The following is an 18,435-nucleotide window of genomic DNA, read 5'->3' as shown; positions in this document are numbered from 1 at the left end:
GTTTTCAATTACTAGCGCATTGTGATTGAAACCTTACTCTAGGGTGCATCTTGTGTGCCTTCAAGTTGCTTCTGACTTATGGCAACCCTATCATGGGGGTTTCTTAGCAAGATTTGCTCGGAGAAGTTTTGCCATTGCCTTCCCCTGAAGCTGAGAACATGTGACTTGCCCAAGTGGGTATCGTGGCCATGCTAGGGAGTGAACCCTGGTCTACAGAATCATAATCCAACATTCAAACCACTACATCTATGCTGCAGAAATAATGCAGTTTGACACTGCTTTAAGTGCTGTAGCTCCAATCTATGGACTCCTAGGATTTGTAGTTTTACAGGGTCTTTAGCCTTCTCTCCAAAGAGTGCTGGTGCCTCACAAAAGCACAAATCATAGGATTCTGTAGAACAGAGCCATGGTAGTTCAAATCACTTTAATTCTGCAGCATAGATGCACCTTTGTAAAGTCTTACAGAAACTCAATGGACTAAACCCAATAGTATATGTGTGCACACAGTTCCAGACTTAGAATACAATTTCAAGCATCTAGAGCAGAAGTGGCAACACATGGCCCATGGTGGGCTACATGTGTTCCCTTTTTGTGCTTGTCCCTGGGCTCCCCAGATCATTCTGGATGGGTAAAAGGCAGGGTATAAATATAAAGAAAGCATTATAACTGGTTGGTTGCACTGGATCATACATAGCGTTCATCCTCTGTATGTTCACTTTGAAAGAAACCCACTACATCCAATGGAATTTGTTTTCTGGAAGGTTACATGGGACTTCTAGTACTCATAAGAATAAGTTACAAAGGCCATGGACCTTTTTTGTTGGACTAAAACAATTTAAAAACATCAAGAAATACTGTATTTACTCTCTTTTTGATGATAATTTAGGCTACAGTCCTATGCAGACTTACTAGGGAATAAATCCCACTATATTCAGTAATGGATGCATATTTGGGATTGCATCGTTAACTATATGTTCTTCTGTTTTATTTTTCTTGGATGGATATAAAAAAAGGCTACATGAAAACAAGAGAGGGAAACCGTAACAAAAATCACTAAGATCCTGTAGCAGTTAAAATAGCAAATGCACTGTGATTTAGTTTAGGTAACTTAACCTGGTTTAACTGGTTTAGAAAATTGTGGAAGCAGAAAGTCAGACATTTGTAACCAGTAAAGCAACTTTCTAAGTTAATAATTTTCTTTGTGTTGGTACAGCAAATAGTAAGTCAGGACTGTACTGTACTATGAACTTAGAAGGATGGAATAGATTTGACATCTTTTTAATTGAAAGAAAGAAGTTGGCAGCATGAGCTTTGGTAGACTTCAGCATACTGTACTTCCTCAGATGCAGTTGGATATGATGATGATGATGATGATGATATAGAGAGATTTTGTAGCACCTTTGAGAATATAACTGAAAGAAAGATGTTGGCAGCATGAGCTTTTCTAGACTTCAGTCTACTTCCTCAGATGCATTTGCATATGTTAGGTCTGGTGACACTGAATAGGACCTTAACCCAAATAACACATTACAACAGGGCTGGACAAGTCTAGCAAGTCAAGGGGCCAGCTTTCTGGGATTCTCTGGAGGATGCTTGGATTAGAAAGAACACTAGCAGACAAGATATCCACTTGTGGGTTAAGAAAAATTAATATTTTACTATTAAGCAGTGCAGGGATCCTACAGTATATTTACCGTATAAGTCTATAAGATAAGCCCCAAAACTGACCCCAAAATCCCAGGTTGACCTATTTATGGGTCACTATGGAAATGTGATATAGCAGCTCTTTCAGATTTCCCCACTGAGAAAGAGTTTCTTTATCTCTTGAGCCAAGCAGAAAGAGTCCTGGATGACTGATTGATTATTCTATATTGATTGATATATAATATATTGATTGATATTGCCCTCTGTTTAAGAGTCCTCTCCTGCGCGTCTGACTGAAATGGAAGCTGAAACAATGAATAAAAGCCTCATTGACAGTTTCTATTGCCATACGCACACATACATACACTGAAGGAGCCTCCAAGTTTTATCCTCCTCGGCCTATACACAGGTCAGTAAATCCCATTAAAAGAACTGCATCATTTGTGACTCCCACATTTGGAACAAAGAAATGTGCAAGCGTGCTATTATGGCATCAATCTGAAGTTTACTCCAGATAGACATAAGTATCTGAAACAGGACCTATTTTCTTCAAATAATCCCTAGCACAATGGTCCCCAAAGGGCATTTCAGACTCCAGCTCCCAGAATCCCAGACTATTGGCCAACATGGCAGAGGCTTCTGGGAGCTGAAGTCCAAAACCTCTTAAAAGGCACAGTTTGGGGACCACAGACCATAACACTGGTTATGTGAAGAAACCTCTTTGTAAACTGGGTTGAAGGCTAACATGAACCATGGCAACCAAATGGGAAAAGATTGACCTGGGTATAAAAGGCACTGCAGAAATAACCCAGTTTGAGACTGCTTTATCTGCCCTGGCTAGGGGATCCTGAGGACAGCAGTTTATCGTGGCACCAAGGCTCTCCCTAAAAGAGAAGGCTAAATGCCTGACAAAACTACAGTTCCCAGAATTCCTCAGCATCTAGCCAAGGCACAATTTGTTTAAAACTTCCAATATGAACCCGGAAGTTCCCAATCTTGACTATGACAGGCATATCTACTTCTTTTTTTTTACTATCTCTGTGGACCTCTTTACCAACCACATTTTTTTTTAAAAAAAAGGGAATTATGGGTAACCGGAAAGAAAAGAGAGAAGAAGGGAGAGAGGTTGATTGGATGCCTAGGTAGCCAATCAGGATCGCGTTCGAAAAGATGGCGGCGCTCGGGGGTCGAGGAGGGAGCTCTGCCTTGGAGGGAAGCAGCAGCAACAGTAGCAGCGCGCGCGTGGACTCGGACCTGCTGCTCCACCCGGAGCTCCTCTCGCAGGAATTCTTGCTGCTGACGCTGGAGCAGGTGAGCGCGAGAGCGAGCGGGGGCGCGCGCGCACGCCTGTTCGGTGTACTGAAGTAGGCCCTCGCGCGCGCCGCCGCCGCCGAAAGGGGCGTGGCCAAAGGTGCGCGAGGGGCTCCCTAAAAACCGTTAGGGGCTGCTCTGGCTCAGTCCAGGCCTTAGCCCTGTGAGGGAAGGGAGGTTTACCTCAGGTCGCTCCCTTGACTCACTCCAAAGCTGGTCCTCTGGCTTAAGGGGTGCCTCTGCAAATAAATGTACAGCGCTATATAAATAAAGCATAATAAATAATAATAATACACCGTAGAAATAAATCAGCTTTACACATTACCCCCCCCTCACACACACACACACCCTTTTGAACTGCCATGGCCCCCCTCTTACAGAAAATGAACTGCCATCGTCCCTCTTACAGAACCCTGGGATGTGTAGTTTTGCGAAGCCAAAGGCCTTGTTAAAAACTACGACTCCCAGGATTCCACAGTGCTTAAAGTGAGGTCATTGTGTGTGGATCTATATACTGTAGAAATAGTGCAGTTTGACACACCACTTTTAAGTGCTGTAGCTCCATCCTATGGAAGTCTGGGATATTTTTTTTTTTTAGTTTTTACGAGGTCTTTCTCCTTCTCTGCCAAAGAGCCCTGGCACCTCACAAAACTACAAATCCCAGGATGAAGCCATGATGGTTAAAATGGTGCCGGTGTCAAACTGAATTATTTCTATATAGGGTGGAGATACCCTCCAGTGTGGTAGTCTCCCATCCAAGTATTAGCCAGGCCCAACCCTCCTTAAGTTCTAAGATCACACATTATTTCTACAGTGTAGCAATAAAACAATAAAGTTGGGCAGTGATGGTGAACCTTTTGCAGACCGAGTGCACAAACTGCAACCCAAACCCCACTTATTTACTGCAAAGTGCCATGCCCCTCTGGCTTTCTAGTATTGAACTCTGGCAAACTCTGTTCTGGGGCAACAGCATGTGTACCCACAGAGAAGGCTCTGAGTGCCACCTCTGGCACACGTGCCATAGGTTCCCCACCACTGAAGTAGGGTCTGGCCTGTTAATTCTTGGATGGGAGACTGCCAAGGAGTAGCACATACTATAGGCTAGATTTCAGTGGAAGGCAATGGCAAACTATCTCTGAAGGTCTCTTGCCTAAGAAAACTGTATGAAATTCATGGGGTTGATACAATTTGACAGGAGACATACATGCACACCCACAAAGGGTACCTCTGCATTGTAGAAATAATTCAGTTTGACACCATTTTAACTGCCATGGCTTCATCCTGGGATTTGTAGTTTTGTGAGGCACCAGGGCTCTTTAGCAGAGAAGGTGAAAGACCTCGTACAAACTAAAAATCCCAGGATGCCATAGGATATAGCTACAGCACTTAAAATGGTGTTAATCTACATTATTTCTACAGTATAGATCTACTTACAATAACCAGATGAAGCTACAGTTGCAGATAAAGGAAGAGACGAGAAGACAGTAATGAAAGGGAGGAAAGGTGTCAAATCCTGTCGCTATAGAGGCCCTTTCGAACATCTGTTGCTGCATATTTCATGAAGAACATCAGTTTTCCTGGAAAGTGTACCAATATATCACATGCCTATATAAGTCCATTTGTATGTTGCATTTGTAATTCACATTTGCAGAAAGAATATTGAAGACTGGAGATGTCCCTCATTGGGTCCTTGCTGACAAACCTATTTGACATTAACTTAAAATAATTTTTTGTTACCATGAGCAAAGATGCCCTCTTCTGGGAAGTTTTGCACTTTTCATGTGCCTTAAAATCACACTCTGTCAGCCTCAGACGAGGTCACTGGCAAACCTCCTCTGAACAAATCTTGCCAAGGAAAGCCTGTGGTAGGTTCACTTTGATGTTACTGTAAACCAAAAATGACTTGAAGACACACAGCAACAACAGCAAAATGAAGATGAACAGCATGATGTCAGTTGACATAACAGTTCTTTAAAATAGTGCTTCTTGGGCTATCTGATGTGGGAAACCTGCAATTGTTTTTTCTCCTTGTATGCTCAGAACCAGCACCATATTTGTGTCCATTGTCTACAGTGTTTATTTCCTGGAAACCAGTAGTAGACCAAAGACCACCATTTTAAGTAAATGTATAATTATGCACAGGGCTTGTAGTCATGATTATATTTTTGTATTTCTCTTCAACAGAAGAATATCCCGGTTGAAGATGAGGTGAAAGTCAGTAAAGATAGCCTTACTGATCTCTATGTTCAACATGTTATACCACTGCCTCAGCGTGAGTTACCAAAAAGTAGATGGGGAAAACAGATGGAGAAGAAAAGAGGACAACAGGTGTTGAAACATGGCATGAAAAGGTAATTCTGATTTGCTTCTAGTTCTTGGATTCTGAAATCCTTCAGAAATATGGATGCGTAAGAAATTGCTGAGGCTATTTAGCTCAGTTTTTCTAATGTGACTTGGACTCTCCAGGGTTCCAGACCAGAGGTTTTCCCAGCTCTGCCTGGAAAATGTTATGCAAAGCCCATGCTTTACAAATAGTCCTCTCTCTTTCTACCTCTCAGCTAGTTTTCTTTCACTGGGGAATCATAATGATTGTGGTCTGTTCCTCCCTGATAAAAAATTGAATCAGATTTTATTTTATTGTATCTAATAGGGTTGCGTCCCAAGCCATATAGGTGATTATGATAAGCATTAAAAGAAGTAGAAATTTGACATTGTGATTAATCTTCTTTATTTATTAACATTTTATACCACTTTTCATTTTAAAAAATTCGCCAAGTAATTTATGGTAGAAACAAAATGAAGTTGCAATGTAGTAAAACCAATTGCTAAAGATAGTGGCTGGAATCCTGTACATTATCAGCTGATACTCAACTGAGTCCTTAACTATAAGTAATGTCTCCTGGCCCAAGTCAGGAGAAGTTGTACAATTACTACAATAATAAATGTATGATTATAAGTAGCAGTCATGAATATGAAACACCTAGCTGTAACTGTTTCGTATTCATAACCACTACACAGTCATGGTTTTGACACAACGATCGTATCTCCCTCTCAGCCTGCTTTATGAGGCATCAGCTGCACGTGGAGAAAGAAGTCCATTCTGCTGATGAATCAGAGGGTTGAATGATGTTTTGATGGGTCGCGTCAGGAGAAGTTATTTGGTTAAGTATAAGCTGATACAAGATTCTAGCCAATAAAGCGATGGATTAAAAAACCTAATGGAACCATTTATTAAAAAACAGGGTTAATCCATAAGTGAACAATAAAAAAAAAGAATTAGAAATATGCCTGGGTGCAGAGGAAAAATGGTCTTAGGTGATGTCAGAAATAGTTTATACAAGCAGTCTGCCTCTCCTCGTTGAGAAGATCCTTGCAGACGGAGAGGGCAAACACCATGGAAATTCCCTGCATTTGAATTCACAGGATATTTTGATCAGGGCAAATCCTGTGAATACAAATATATAGGGATTCCAATGCAACAGAAATGAGAAGAAATCATAGCAAGAGCACGGAACTGGTTTTCAGTGGGATTTGTATACTGCTGGCATGCAGAGCTGAGTATCTAGCTGAGTAGCCAAGTACATTCATTAAAAATGTCTGGTGCACTACATGCTTCTGTTTTTCCAAACAATTGTGTCTTATCTAACAGGAAGATACAAAGTAGTTCTGCCCAGCTTGGTAGTAAATAGAATGGGCAAGGTCCTAGTTGGCCTTAGAATGAGTGTGACCAGTTGATCTTGGTTCTGTCCTGAAAAAAAAATTGCATAGTGTTTCCGTTGGAAACAAGTGCACAAATACAATAAAGAAAGCCCTGCTACTGAAGCAACATACCCAGCTTTGGGGGATCTGAGACTATTATCACAAGCATGGCTTGGAAATCAAGAACAGTCGGCCTTCCATATTTGTGGCTTTGACTTTTGGGGATTTGATTATTCACGGATCTGATTAGTATATTCTCTCAAGAAATCTCTAGACCTTCCAGCATGACTCTCTGATCAACATCTGCCAGAAGTTGTGCTGGAGGACCTAGAGGTTCCTAGAGAGAACACTTCTCTAGGCATTTCTGCATCCTCCTTTGCAATTCTGTGGTCAGTGTCTGACAGATGCTGACCAGAGAGTAGCACAGGAGGACCTAGAGATTCCTAGAGAGATGTTCTCTCAGGTAAAATAAATTGTGCTTTTTTATTTGTATTATTTTTATGGGGCTCCTGTGCTCCTAACCCCAGCGAATGTGGAAGGCCCACTATATGTAATATCATAATGGACTCATGCTGTAGCTGAAAAGAAAGATCTGAAGGCACCTTTTGTTTAAAGCTGTAATTTTTTGTTTAAAACTGTAGAACTTAGGGGTTGTGCAGCCCGTCCCTAAGGGGTGGCCTGCAGCTGCCTCCATTTTTGCCGGATCGGGGCCGTGGCAACCGCATGCTGTTGCCCCAATCTGGCCTTTGCAGGGTGCAGTAGCTGCAATGCTGTGGCTTTATTGTGCTCATTCGACACTGCATCGTGCAGATGCAGCGCCAGAGGAGCACTGTGATGCTGCACGCCATGTGGAGCAGTGCATGGCATCAAGATGGCCTGGGGGCAGAGTCAGGGCATGTGTCATATGGTCGCTACACCCCAGCTCCACCCCCAAGCTAGCCTTTAAGACCGGTCTGCACAGGGCCCTAGTTAAGTTAGACTGTGACTGGCTTGAATATGTTTAGTATAATAGTTTCATAATTCTTAATGTATTAATTAATTGTGCCCTCTGAGGATATCCAGACACATTTCTTGTTACTTGAAGTATCTTGTGATACTGATGCAAGCACAGTAACCTGGAAAAAAAATCATGAAAGTTGTGCATGCTTCCACGAAGTATTGTTAGGATAGTGTAAATTTTCATTGTGATTTTGTTTGTATCTATAATCTGTTTCTAAGAATGATACATGACTGTTTTGTTTTTGTTTTTTTGCCAGCATTGCTACTGTAGAAAATCTAAGGAAACGACCACTCATAGTGTTTGATGGTAGCTCAACAAGTACAAGTATAAAGGTTAGGAAGACAGAAAATGGGGCTGTTGATGGTTTAAAATTTGCAGCTGGAAGTACGAGTACGACTTGCAGGAGACTGTCTGTTCCTTCAAATTCTTCTGCGTCTATGTCTGCTTCCTCTCATTCATCGGACTTTAAAGTGGAATCTAGGGTTAATGAAACTAAACAGAACAATATTAGGATAAATAACAGTATGACTTTGGGTCAGAAGTCCCCACCATCAGTGCCTATAACAGGAACTACTGTTGTAAAATTAAAGAGAGCTGCTCCAAAAGAAGAATCAGATGCATCAGTAAGTGTACTCTCAGTAATTTGCAATTGTTCCCTTTAACATGGTCATCTCTTATCTTACATGTGCGATTTATAACTGTAATGAATTATTTCTGCCGCCTTATAGGAGATCACTAGCACTTTATGCATTGATTGTTAATGTCACCATAACTTTTATGCTTACACAATTTTATTATTGTTAAAAATGGGTATATAACAGTTAATGAGCTTTGCCCTCTAAATTTCCTTATTCCAGACTATTTGAAATGCCAGGGAAATATTTTTTAGGAAATTTTTTTAGCTTCATTTTATCTTTGGTTTTTTTTAAAAAAATGCCTACATTTTTGGGAAGATAAATTTGATAAGGAATAAGTTTTAGAATACAATATAGTGAACATGATATATTACATCAAACATTTACTTGCAGTTATCCATTTTGTGTTTCCTCTCCTTTTCATCTAGCTATTAGGAGCTTGGATCCTAATATATCCAACAAAGATATCCTAAAATAACTCAACAAAGTTAATGGAATAAAATCAGTACCATCACTCACGTAGCCACCTACATTCTCAAAAAGTCTTTTCTGAGTAAGACGTGGAGAGTGCTGCTGGAAGCGGGGATCCATCTCAATTCAGGTGGATCTGTGTTTGGGGAGATCCTTCCCCTCTCTAGGATTTCCTGAAGCCTATTCTACATTACTCCAGAGAGTTCTCTTGATTCTCCAAAGAAGCTTTTTATAATGCACACACAGAAGCCTCAGTGAGTGAGGAAACAATCCTTCTCTGAACTTCCTTCCACAGACTTAAAACCCAAGCCAACATTTCCAATACACTATCAAAAGGCCTAAAGCCAATTGTTAGTCCCAACTACAATATCCCAGTTAATGACAAGCCAACACTTACCTCATTGGGACTACTCAGATTGAGGTTAACAATCAGACCAGGGGTACAAAATATGTAGCCCTCCAAAGACTGTCAAACTGCAGTTTGCACAGTGTGACCAGATGTCATAATCACAAAGGAGGACAAGGCACCGCAAAATTGGAGGACATTCAAGAAAAAATGTAGCCTTTCTAAAATAAAAGCTAAAAACACTCATATAAATATAAATTCATCTCATATGGTTTATTTACAACAATATTACTATCTGTATTTTATTATGTACCTAACTGTATTTTTATGATGAATTTATCTTGTTAAAATGCCTTGTTGGCTCACAGTATACTTTTAGAACTCTGAGCTAGACAAATGCTTAAAATTGTACTTTACTAGCAACAAACCTTTGGTGGAACCTACATTTAAATTATTCCTTTCATTTGTTAACTGGGCTGAAATTAAGGGGGGGGGGGGCTCATTCAACATTTGCATTGTGTCCTCAAGCAGCCCATTGCTAACACATTTGCTGTCCTTTTCCCCTCTGAGAAACAAACCTGCCCCTGGTGTCAAGTCTTGTCTGCTCCCCCAGGAGAAAGAAATTTTATAAGGATCCAACCTATCCTCCTATATGCAGTGGGGGCAAGCTGCCAAGTAGACAAATTTCTCAAAGGGTAATGTAAATGTTGTGTTACTCAATAGGCTTCTTAGCTATGCTCAAAATGGAGGATATTTTGGCATTCCTCCTGGACAAAAGGTTGAAATATAGGAAATGTCTAAGAAAAGGAGAACATCTGGTCACCCTTAACTTCCAGCATTTCTCACCATGGCTGCACTGGCTAGGCCTGCTGGAAGTTGCCATCTGAACAACATCTGGATGGTTGCACAGTTTCAACTTTGAGTTTAGACTAATTTTTACAAGAACATTTTGATCCTTATATTAGGAAATGAATTGTCTGAGTTTTTTTGTGCTTTCCTTTTTTATGGTCTCATATTTTTGTGTCTATATTTTACTTCTAACACTAGATGGCAACATAAATCATGCTTCAGATGTTATGCCATGGTAGTTTAAATGTTTTAATAGAGCAAATCTAACATTATTTCTTTCTTCTCCTCAGAATGACCTAAAGCCTACCGAATCAAAGAAGAAGATCCAGCCTGTAACATGGCCATGAATGCACAAGGTGCTGGAAATGTAAATAACGTTTTAGTCTTCACTTCAGAACAGACAAGTTGTATTGAACAGCATCACAGATTGCAGTGGATTCTTCATAATGTTAGTAAACCTACAGTATGAATTGGGCACTGTATTTTAACCCATCACCTGAAGAGAGCATTTCTGGTATTGCACTTTCTTGCCCTTTTGATAATTGATTTTAGTGGAACAAAACTGTTCTACCACCTTACCTTTGGAATCCTCTAGTATACTGTAGTTCAGCCTTTGCATGACCTGATCAAGAAAATCCATGTGAGTTTATCACTATTCATGTTCAACTGTTGATTTGTTCAGTAAATACAAATCCCTGTACAAGTGTATCTAGCTGCAATGGAAGACTGTGCTTCTCCATTCTGCTAGATTTCTCATGATTATCAAATAGTTTCCCCACAAAATAGTTTGTTGGCATGGCTAAAAATATTCAGATCCTAGGGAGCAGGTACCAAGTATTTCAAAGATAGCTGGACTTTTTCAGCCTTGCTGTAAGGCTGTTATTACCATTTACAGAAGTAGCAGAGGGGAAAGGCTGAACTGTGTGGTGTCTTTGCTTCAAATTGAAGTTCCTGTTATAATTGAAGATAAATAGTTTTTTTGTTGTCTTTGGAGATACAGAGATGGACGCACACTAATAGATTGTGTATAGAAAGGATTTAAGAGAAAAGTAGCGCATAAACAAATGTTCTGCTTTTATACAAGTACTTAAGTATTTTTGACAAAATGCTTGTACATTTGTGGAAGACCTTATTTGACTGCTTACTGAATGCCTGCTAAACTTTAGGAGGAAAACTCACACTTATTTGGGCAGTTAAAAATTGGTGTTAATTAACTATACATCAGGCAAAAGGGAATGAAAGTTTGCAAAGAAAAAAAAGTCTTGCCTTCTTTGTGTATGTGAACATGGCAGGTTTGTTTGGAAGCATATGGATTCTCCTTTGGCTCATGTGAAGCCCATGCACATTGAGTATAAATGTTTGAATCACACTCCTGTACACAAAATAATATTGAGTCCTATGCACAAAAGGAATTTTTGTTTACTTAGATGCCTTGAAGATACTGGCAGCATCTCAGTGGAGCAGCTTATTAACTTAGTTCCAAAACTTTAAAATTTTTAGAATTGTTAATATGCAGCCATTTTAAAATGCAATTCAGTTGTAGTAAGAATTGTCCACCTTGCTGGGAGCAATGAGCAATGCAGCCAGTATTGAGCACATTGCTTCAGGGATTTCAATGGGACAGGTAAGTATATACTACGCACTTGTTTCTAATGTAAACTAATGAGAGATAGAGACCACACTTGTCTACCTTAGAGCAAGTGCCACTGAAGTTAATAGGACTTGCTTCTGAGTAGACATGCTTAGGATCGCACGGTATGTGTACAACTTCCATTAGATCATAAGATGTAAGTATGGTGTGTTTGCAGTGTTTGGCTCTTCCTGAATACGTGTGCAGGTTTTGACTTTAGTACAGCACATTTTAATGTTGTGTGTTTTGTATCTGAACAACTGTCTTTCTATTAGCCTTATTTGGTTTAAATAAATTGAATTAAAAGTGATCTCTCAAGTTGTGTGGACCTGCTATATGTTTCAGTTTTATCTGCTGTGTGAGACTGATTGTGTACGTATGTTTTTTCTGGGTAAGTGCTTGCAAACCAGGAATTCAGGTTCATTTCTGGGGTCAGCTTTGAACCTGGATGACCACATATCAATTGTGGCCAGGACTGAACTGGCAAAGCTAAAGGTAGAACTCCAACTGTGCCAGTTTTGGGATATATGTAATCTGGATTCCACCTGCCATTGTTACCTCTCAGGCACTTCTGTGTGCACTTCTGTGAGGATTACCTTTGATCACTGATCAGTATGATAGTTAACTCAGACTGTATAGAGAATATGTAACTTCTGTGTTGATAGCTCCAACGATTACCCATCTAATTCTAGATACAAATCAAAGTGCTACTTAAGACTGTAAAGTCTGATAAAACTTTGAGCTCTGATTATTTGTTTATTATAGCTCTTTCAAATTATTTTCCATCATGAACTTCCTCAGATCTTCTGAGGGCATCTTTCTATCTCACCATTTTCAGAGGCACATTTAGTGAGGACGAAAGAGGTCTTTCTTGGTAGTCACTCCTAGATTTTGGATCACCCTTCCAAGGAAGGCTAGACTGATTCACTTCTTGTAGTTTTCCTTCTGGCAGGTAATGACTTATTTAGCCATTCCTTTGGGATTAAAAGCTGGGCTGTTGTTGAAGGACTATTGTTTGTGGTCCCTAACATGATATTTGTTGGGGAACAGAGCTGTTGCTGGAACCAAAAGCACATACATGTTCACATGATCACTTTTAATGAGGGGCTATTTGGTGAAGCAATTAGAGGTTGGCTTTCTTTAATAGATTGACTTGTCTAATGAATTAGTCCATGATAATAGCTCATCCAGAGCCAGAACATCTTTACAAATGGGGATTTGGCTGCTATCTCTCAGTATCTCTGCAGCACTTGGAAAAAGGTTACATCCTTTGTAAGTGTTAAAAGTACACAGACAGTCAAAAATATAACTTCTACATGTATCAGCTACTTAAAATGGTATGAAATATTTCATATTGCTTGAAGAAAGCCAAAAATGGAACTGCTAGATGCCAGCATGAAAAAAAATGTACAGGAAAGGCCCTGAAATAGTGTGGCCTAGCAGCTTGCAACCAAAGCTATTTTATATCTTGCAACCACAGCTATTTTATAGTTGTACTGAGAAATACATGTTTGCACAAAAATCTTGTTTTCTGTGTAAAATTTCCATGTAATTTTCTACACAAAATAATCCCTCCCCAACACTTTAGGATGTTCAAATATGGGGAGAAAATTGTATACGATTCTGACTGGTCTGATCTTCTTCATGATGGGGTTTCCAGATAGTCAGTGAATCTGTTTTTGTTTTCTTTTTTTCATTTGGGAATTCATAATAATGAATATTCTTTCCATCCCCATTAACAAGTGACAAACTGCTATGGCTCAATGCTATGGAATCCTGGGATTAGCACTAGAGCATTGACAGAAGGCTAAATGTTTCACAAAACTACAATTCCCAGGATTCCATATCATTGAGCCATGGCAATTAAAGTGGTGTCAAACTACATTATTCCTGCAGTGTAGACACATCCCAAGCTTCTGATGAGGCTCCTTTTTACAAAGGGTTTTTTTTTTTTTTTTTTACAATTACACCTTTTCTCTTTGTCCTCTGTCCATCTGGCAGACTTGTTAGCAGCACTGTCATTAGATAGAGGGTGGGGAAAAGGCAGACTTTTAGTGCCAGGTTGCAGTAGCATGTTGTTGTGTTGTCATGTGCTTTCAAATAATTGCTGACTTAATGGTAATCCTGAGGCAAACCTATCTTCCGGGGCTGAGAATGTGCGACTCATCCAGGGTCACCCAGTAGGTTTCCATGGCTGAGTGAAGAATTGATCCTTCCTCTCCAGGATCTGAGTCCAATGCTCAAACCACTCCCCTACCCTGGTGTATGCAGTAGCATAATAGCAGTAAATAGTGCAATAAAACTTGACCTGGGAAAGAATGGGGTTTTGCTCTAGCGGATTCTGATGTAACTCTGTGTGCCTGTCTACAACAGGCAAGATGAAACAGCAGCTGTCGTCAGAAATCTTTATTGAACATGTGTGACCTGCAAAACAGATGGAAAAGAGGAGAGCAGAGAATGCTGGCTCACCAGCTTCACCCAGCATGTTTAAACCCACTGGGTGACCTTGGGCAAGTTACATACTCTCAGCCTCAGGGGAAGGCAATGGCAAACCTCTGAGAAAATCTTGCCCAGAAAACACCATGATAGGCTCACCTTAGGATTGTCATGAGTTGGAAATGACTTGAAAGCACACAGCAAGTTTGGCTACGAAAATATAAATCAGAAGAAAAGTGGAAACTGGTGAAAATATGATTAACCCTGGATGAATTTTGGAAAAAGCTTTCAGGTGATCTCTAGAAGGTTTAAAATGCTTTTGTTTACTTATTCAAGACATATCTGACCTGGTTGTCACATAGCACACGTACATGTTAGCTTTAGATAAAAAGTTCACTTGTTTTTTCTGGTGCTGAAGCCTATCCCTTTTCTTTCCATGTTATTTCTGCCTCTGGCTCCAAGTTTTCTGTTAGAGGTGTAATCTCCAGGAACATACCTAGTTTGGTAACTGTGGTATACCTGTATTATATGTGATCAGCAACTTCCTTAAGAAATATGTTTGCTAGAAATATAAAACATGAGGTTACTACTTTTTTTCCTTTTCATATGAAAAGGTGTGGGGTATTCTCTGCTGTCTGCATGGATTCAACATATGTAAACAAAAGATGTATACACAAGATTTCCCATAAATGCTAATATTTATTAGAAGTAAATTTTAAAACATCAACATTCACCAAAACACAGTAGACTTGTTAGAAATGCATTTTCTTCATAAAATACACGGTGAAATGAAATTTCAAAAGAAGTACCAAAAACTAAAAATGTACTTTGTGCACTGATCTTTCAATACTGTGTAATATTGTGTTCCATTTAAATTTCATACAATCTGATCCTGTGTATGATTTATTCAGAGACAATCCCACAGAACTGAGTGAGAGTTATTCCAATGTAACAACACTCAGAGTAGCAGCCTTAATCTCTCATTTTAAGGCATGAGACACAAAACGTTCTATGTATTTCCTACATATAATCCCCTTCACATCTGCCATGAGACATAAGAAATAATGATTTTTTTGCTCTAGCTAAACAGTGGTCATGGTAATCTGTTGGGAAGCCCCATTTTGAAAAGTATATTAGTTTTGCACTGCACCCATCTGCTAAAAAGAAATATATATGGATATTGTCTGAATAGCTCACAAGTGATTCTGAATGACATTTATTACCTAACAGCTAGTGTCAAAATCACCTTCCCTTTTGTTCCTTCTCCTTCTCCAATGCATTACTAACATCTAGGGGGGAAAAGTTAACTTATTAGTATATATAGTAAATTGCTGTAACAACAAGACATCACATTTTTCACATCTGATCAAAAGCCATACACATCATTACTCATTTTGGAAAATATATGCATTTGTATGAACAGCTATTTAAAACTACTTCTAAATGTCTTTCCCACACTCAGGACACAGGATGTCATCCCTTTCTGTGAGGAAACCACGGCCCACTAATGACAAGGAACATTTCTTACAATTGAAGCAGTCATTGTGCCATTGGCGTTCCTCAAAGGAGATATATTTGGTGCCTCCCAGTCCTGAAAAAGCAAAATAAGTCATTAGGAGAAATCATGGTATATATCCATGTGAAGCCATTTTGGACAAATACATCATTTTTGGTTGATGAAGAAATTCTATGATCTTAAGTGTGTGAGATCCTCTATGATGATTATGAATGTGTATCCTAGATGTATGCATTCATGACTTTTATGTATTCACAATCCCTAGGCAGCTCCTTGTTGAGGGGCTGTCAGGATCATGGTCCTGCCATGCTTAGTTGCTATGCTTGGGCAGATGTATGTTAATGTGGGATGATATGTTATACTATCCTACTGGTGACTTTAGGAAAAGAAAAGATTGTGCATCAGTAGTGGCCAGGTATAATGAGCTGATTTGTGGAGAGTATAAGCTGTAGATTACAAAGGTCTTTCTTGTGGGAAGCTGTAGTATGAAATGGGTCAAGAAAGGGAAGAAGGAGGGGTGAGCACGGGGAAGACAGTATGTTTTGAGAAGCTGACAAATGGGATGAAGGCTTTTGTAATGGATGAATTGGTTGAACTCTAAGTTTACTATGTAACTGAAAAAATTATTCACTCCTGATAACTGTGAGCTGTGATCTACTCTACTTACTGAATAAAGCTTTTCTGAAACTACTGAAGGCTTGACGTTCGAGGAATGGAGTAGTCTGTACATTACAACAGTTGTGTAGGGACCATGACAGTCCTCCATTCCCCACTTACCAGGCAGCAGCCACTGCAATCAACAGGGTCCTATTCCTGTAGCTGACTGCCATTGCCAGCACCCTTTCCATGAGTGATCTCTGGCATGAGGAGTAATTTTGTGATCAAATCTTTGCAAGCTCTTTCACTAGCATTTGTCGAACGGCACCAGTAACTATTTCCTTTTCACCTGGTTATTTTGAAGTCAACCCAAATTTAGAATGCCTTAGGTTTTTAAAATAATAAAAAAATGAGTGTTTTTGCATTTCTTAATTATTACACTATTCTTCTGCCTTATTGCTGAGTGAGACTCTTTTGACTATGACTTAATCATTAAGTGACCAATCTCAAGTCCTTGCTTTCATAACGATAAACAATGCCAAAACTGTTTGTGATTTTTTTTTTGCATCTTGCACTCTATGCTGATCTGATTTATTATAATTTTTTGTGATGCTCATTACATGATCCTTTCTCTTTTCAAAGAAAATGACTGGAAGATACTTACCACTTATTGGATTAGTGCATCCTGCACACTTCTTGGCATAGAGGTTGCAATAACAGTTCAGGCAGTATGCAAACTCATCCCGGGAAGTAAAACGTTGTCCAGACAGCTGTTTTTTGCATCCAGTACATACAAAGCACTCTTTGTGCCATGGTTGCTCCCGGTAAGTAATTCCTCCTGTAGTGATTGGCTGTTTAATTGTATTTTAAAAAGAAATAGAGAAAAGAGGTTGCTGCTTGTGTACAATATGTCCTTCATTTTCACACCGTTTCTCTCTTCTTGGAGACAATCAATTTCTGCTCCTGGAAGCCTCCAGGAGTAGCGCTTTTAAATTAAAATATAGCTGGCCAAGTTTTAATTCAAAAGCAGAAATTGATTCTTTTTTGAGGGGGTGGGCATTGGAGGCACATCAGTGTATCCAGAACAGTCCTGGTGTGGAGAATGCCGGGGTGTGTGTGTGGCTATATGTGGCCCACAGCCTACACTTTGTTACCCCAATCTGTAAACAAGTTTCCCTTTACCGCCAATCATCACAACACTAGGTTTATGAGATTGTCAAAGTGGGAGTAGACATGAGTTTCTTATGCTTTAATAGAGCCCCACATTGGCATCACGAGATGACTGCCACAAAATAATCAAACAATACCTTCTTGCACTGGACACACTGCATAGCAAACTGCTTCTCATAGCAGGGCACACAGAAATTTTGATTGTCTTTGGGGATGAAACTCTTTGTTCCAATGGGCTGTTGACACCGATGGCAGATAAAGCAGGTCTCATGCCAACTATTTCCTTTGTATTCCATCTTGCGTGTACCTGTGAGGGAGATCATAATGTTGAAAGTCTGGTTCAAAGCATTCTCATAAAAAGGGAAGTAGTAATTTGTGTTCCACTTCCAGTTAGCTTTCTAGGAGAAGCAGTACATACATTTGACAGAAGCTGGGGTTAGAGCTCCTGCTTCTTTTTTTAACCACAGCTCCCAGAGATGCAGTCCCCAAAAGTAAATTTTCTAGGCTTTGGAGTTGGGATTATCAGTGAACCGTTATTTGTCTTACATCCTGGGCCATCCTAACCCATAACATACATAGTTCAGTTCCATTACCCATTCAGTTCTTGAGTAACCATTCACAAGAGAGCCAGGACAAGGGTGAATTAAAATGATTGCTTGGGTGTTTTGTTTGCAGTGGCCTCTCACTAACATTTAGTAGTGGGCACTCCTCTGGGTGAAGCACACTTTTCCTTACATCTGGGTTTTCTTTTATTCTTTTTATCTTTAGTGATCCTGCCAGTCAGGAGTTTGGGAATAGAGGTCCTGAACCCTACTTAGCAAAATTAGCCCAATGTAGCCTCCAAGTCAATAAATTGGTTTTACATTTAAAAATAAGTAGGGTAATGCACATAGCCACCTAAAGAGCACCCTCCAACACAGCCAGAGCATTCAGTCCAGAGTCTAAAATGATCAAATTGCATTATTGTCCTCATTTAATTCTTTTGGGTTAATGACAGGTACACTTGTTGGAAATGAACCTGAATTCTGAGTGTGATATTTGGCATCATCCTTAGATCAGTACCGAGCCTCCATTGAGGTTTGTCCTCTTGTGTTTCCATAGAGTTTTGAGGAGATTGCACTCTGTCCAAAA

At 39.7% G+C, this 18,435-nt stretch overlaps 2 protein-coding genes across 4 annotated transcripts in view; one reads left to right on the top strand and one right to left on the bottom strand.

The window, feature by feature from the left end:
• Positions 1-2,723: 2,723 nt before the first annotated feature.
• TSLIG2 (tRNA splicing ligase complex subunit 2) lies at positions 2,724-12,586 on the top strand. The gene is made up of 4 exons (XM_089511389.1): positions 2,724-2,955; positions 5,140-5,306; positions 7,911-8,277; positions 10,246-12,586. The coding sequence occupies exons 1-4, from the start codon at positions 2,815-2,817 to the stop codon at positions 10,300-10,302; spliced, it is 732 nt and encodes a 243-aa protein (XP_089367515.1). The 5' UTR covers positions 2,724-2,814; the 3' UTR covers positions 10,303-12,586.
• Positions 12,587-14,709: 2,123 nt separating this feature from the next.
• Positions 14,710-18,435, bottom strand: part of LOC149319256 (four and a half LIM domains protein 2) — a 39,130-nt gene continuing 35,404 nt past the window's right edge. For all 3 annotated transcript variants that reach the window (XM_089511386.1, XM_089511385.1, XM_089511388.1), the window contains 3 exons: positions 17,442-17,611; positions 16,799-16,985; positions 14,710-15,612 (listed from right to left, as the gene is read on the bottom strand). In XM_089511386.1, coding sequence (XP_089367512.1) covers positions 15,461-15,612; positions 16,799-16,985; positions 17,442-17,611 — 509 coding nt within the window. In that variant the 3' untranslated portion in view covers positions 14,710-15,460. The remainder of the gene's footprint in view (positions 15,613-16,798; positions 16,986-17,441; positions 17,612-18,435) is intronic.

The sequence above is a fragment of the Sceloporus occidentalis genome, unplaced genomic scaffold (genome assembly GCF_023333645.1).
Source record: "Sceloporus occidentalis isolate IW3139 unplaced genomic scaffold, rSceOcc1.0.p SCAF_2, whole genome shotgun sequence".
Lineage (NCBI taxonomy): Eukaryota > Metazoa > Chordata > Lepidosauria > Squamata > Phrynosomatidae > Sceloporus > Sceloporus occidentalis.
This window is presented reverse-complemented; position numbering and strand designations above follow the sequence as displayed.

What these genes read in the sequence shown, in the direction of transcription:
- TSLIG2 (XM_089511389.1), top strand. Translation starts at nt 2,815, where the DNA reads ATGGCGGCGCTCGGGGGTCGAGGAGGGAGCTCTGCCTTGGAGGGAAGC. An exon ending in TGCTGCTGACGCTGGAGCAG is followed by an intron (nt 2,956 to 5,139) that starts GTGAGCGCGAGA and finishes TCTCTTCAACAG; the next exon opens with AAGAATATCCCGGTTGAAGA. An exon ending in TTGAAACATGGCATGAAAAG is followed by an intron (nt 5,307 to 7,910) that starts GTAATTCTGATT and finishes TTTTTTTGCCAG; the next exon opens with CATTGCTACTGTAGAAAATC.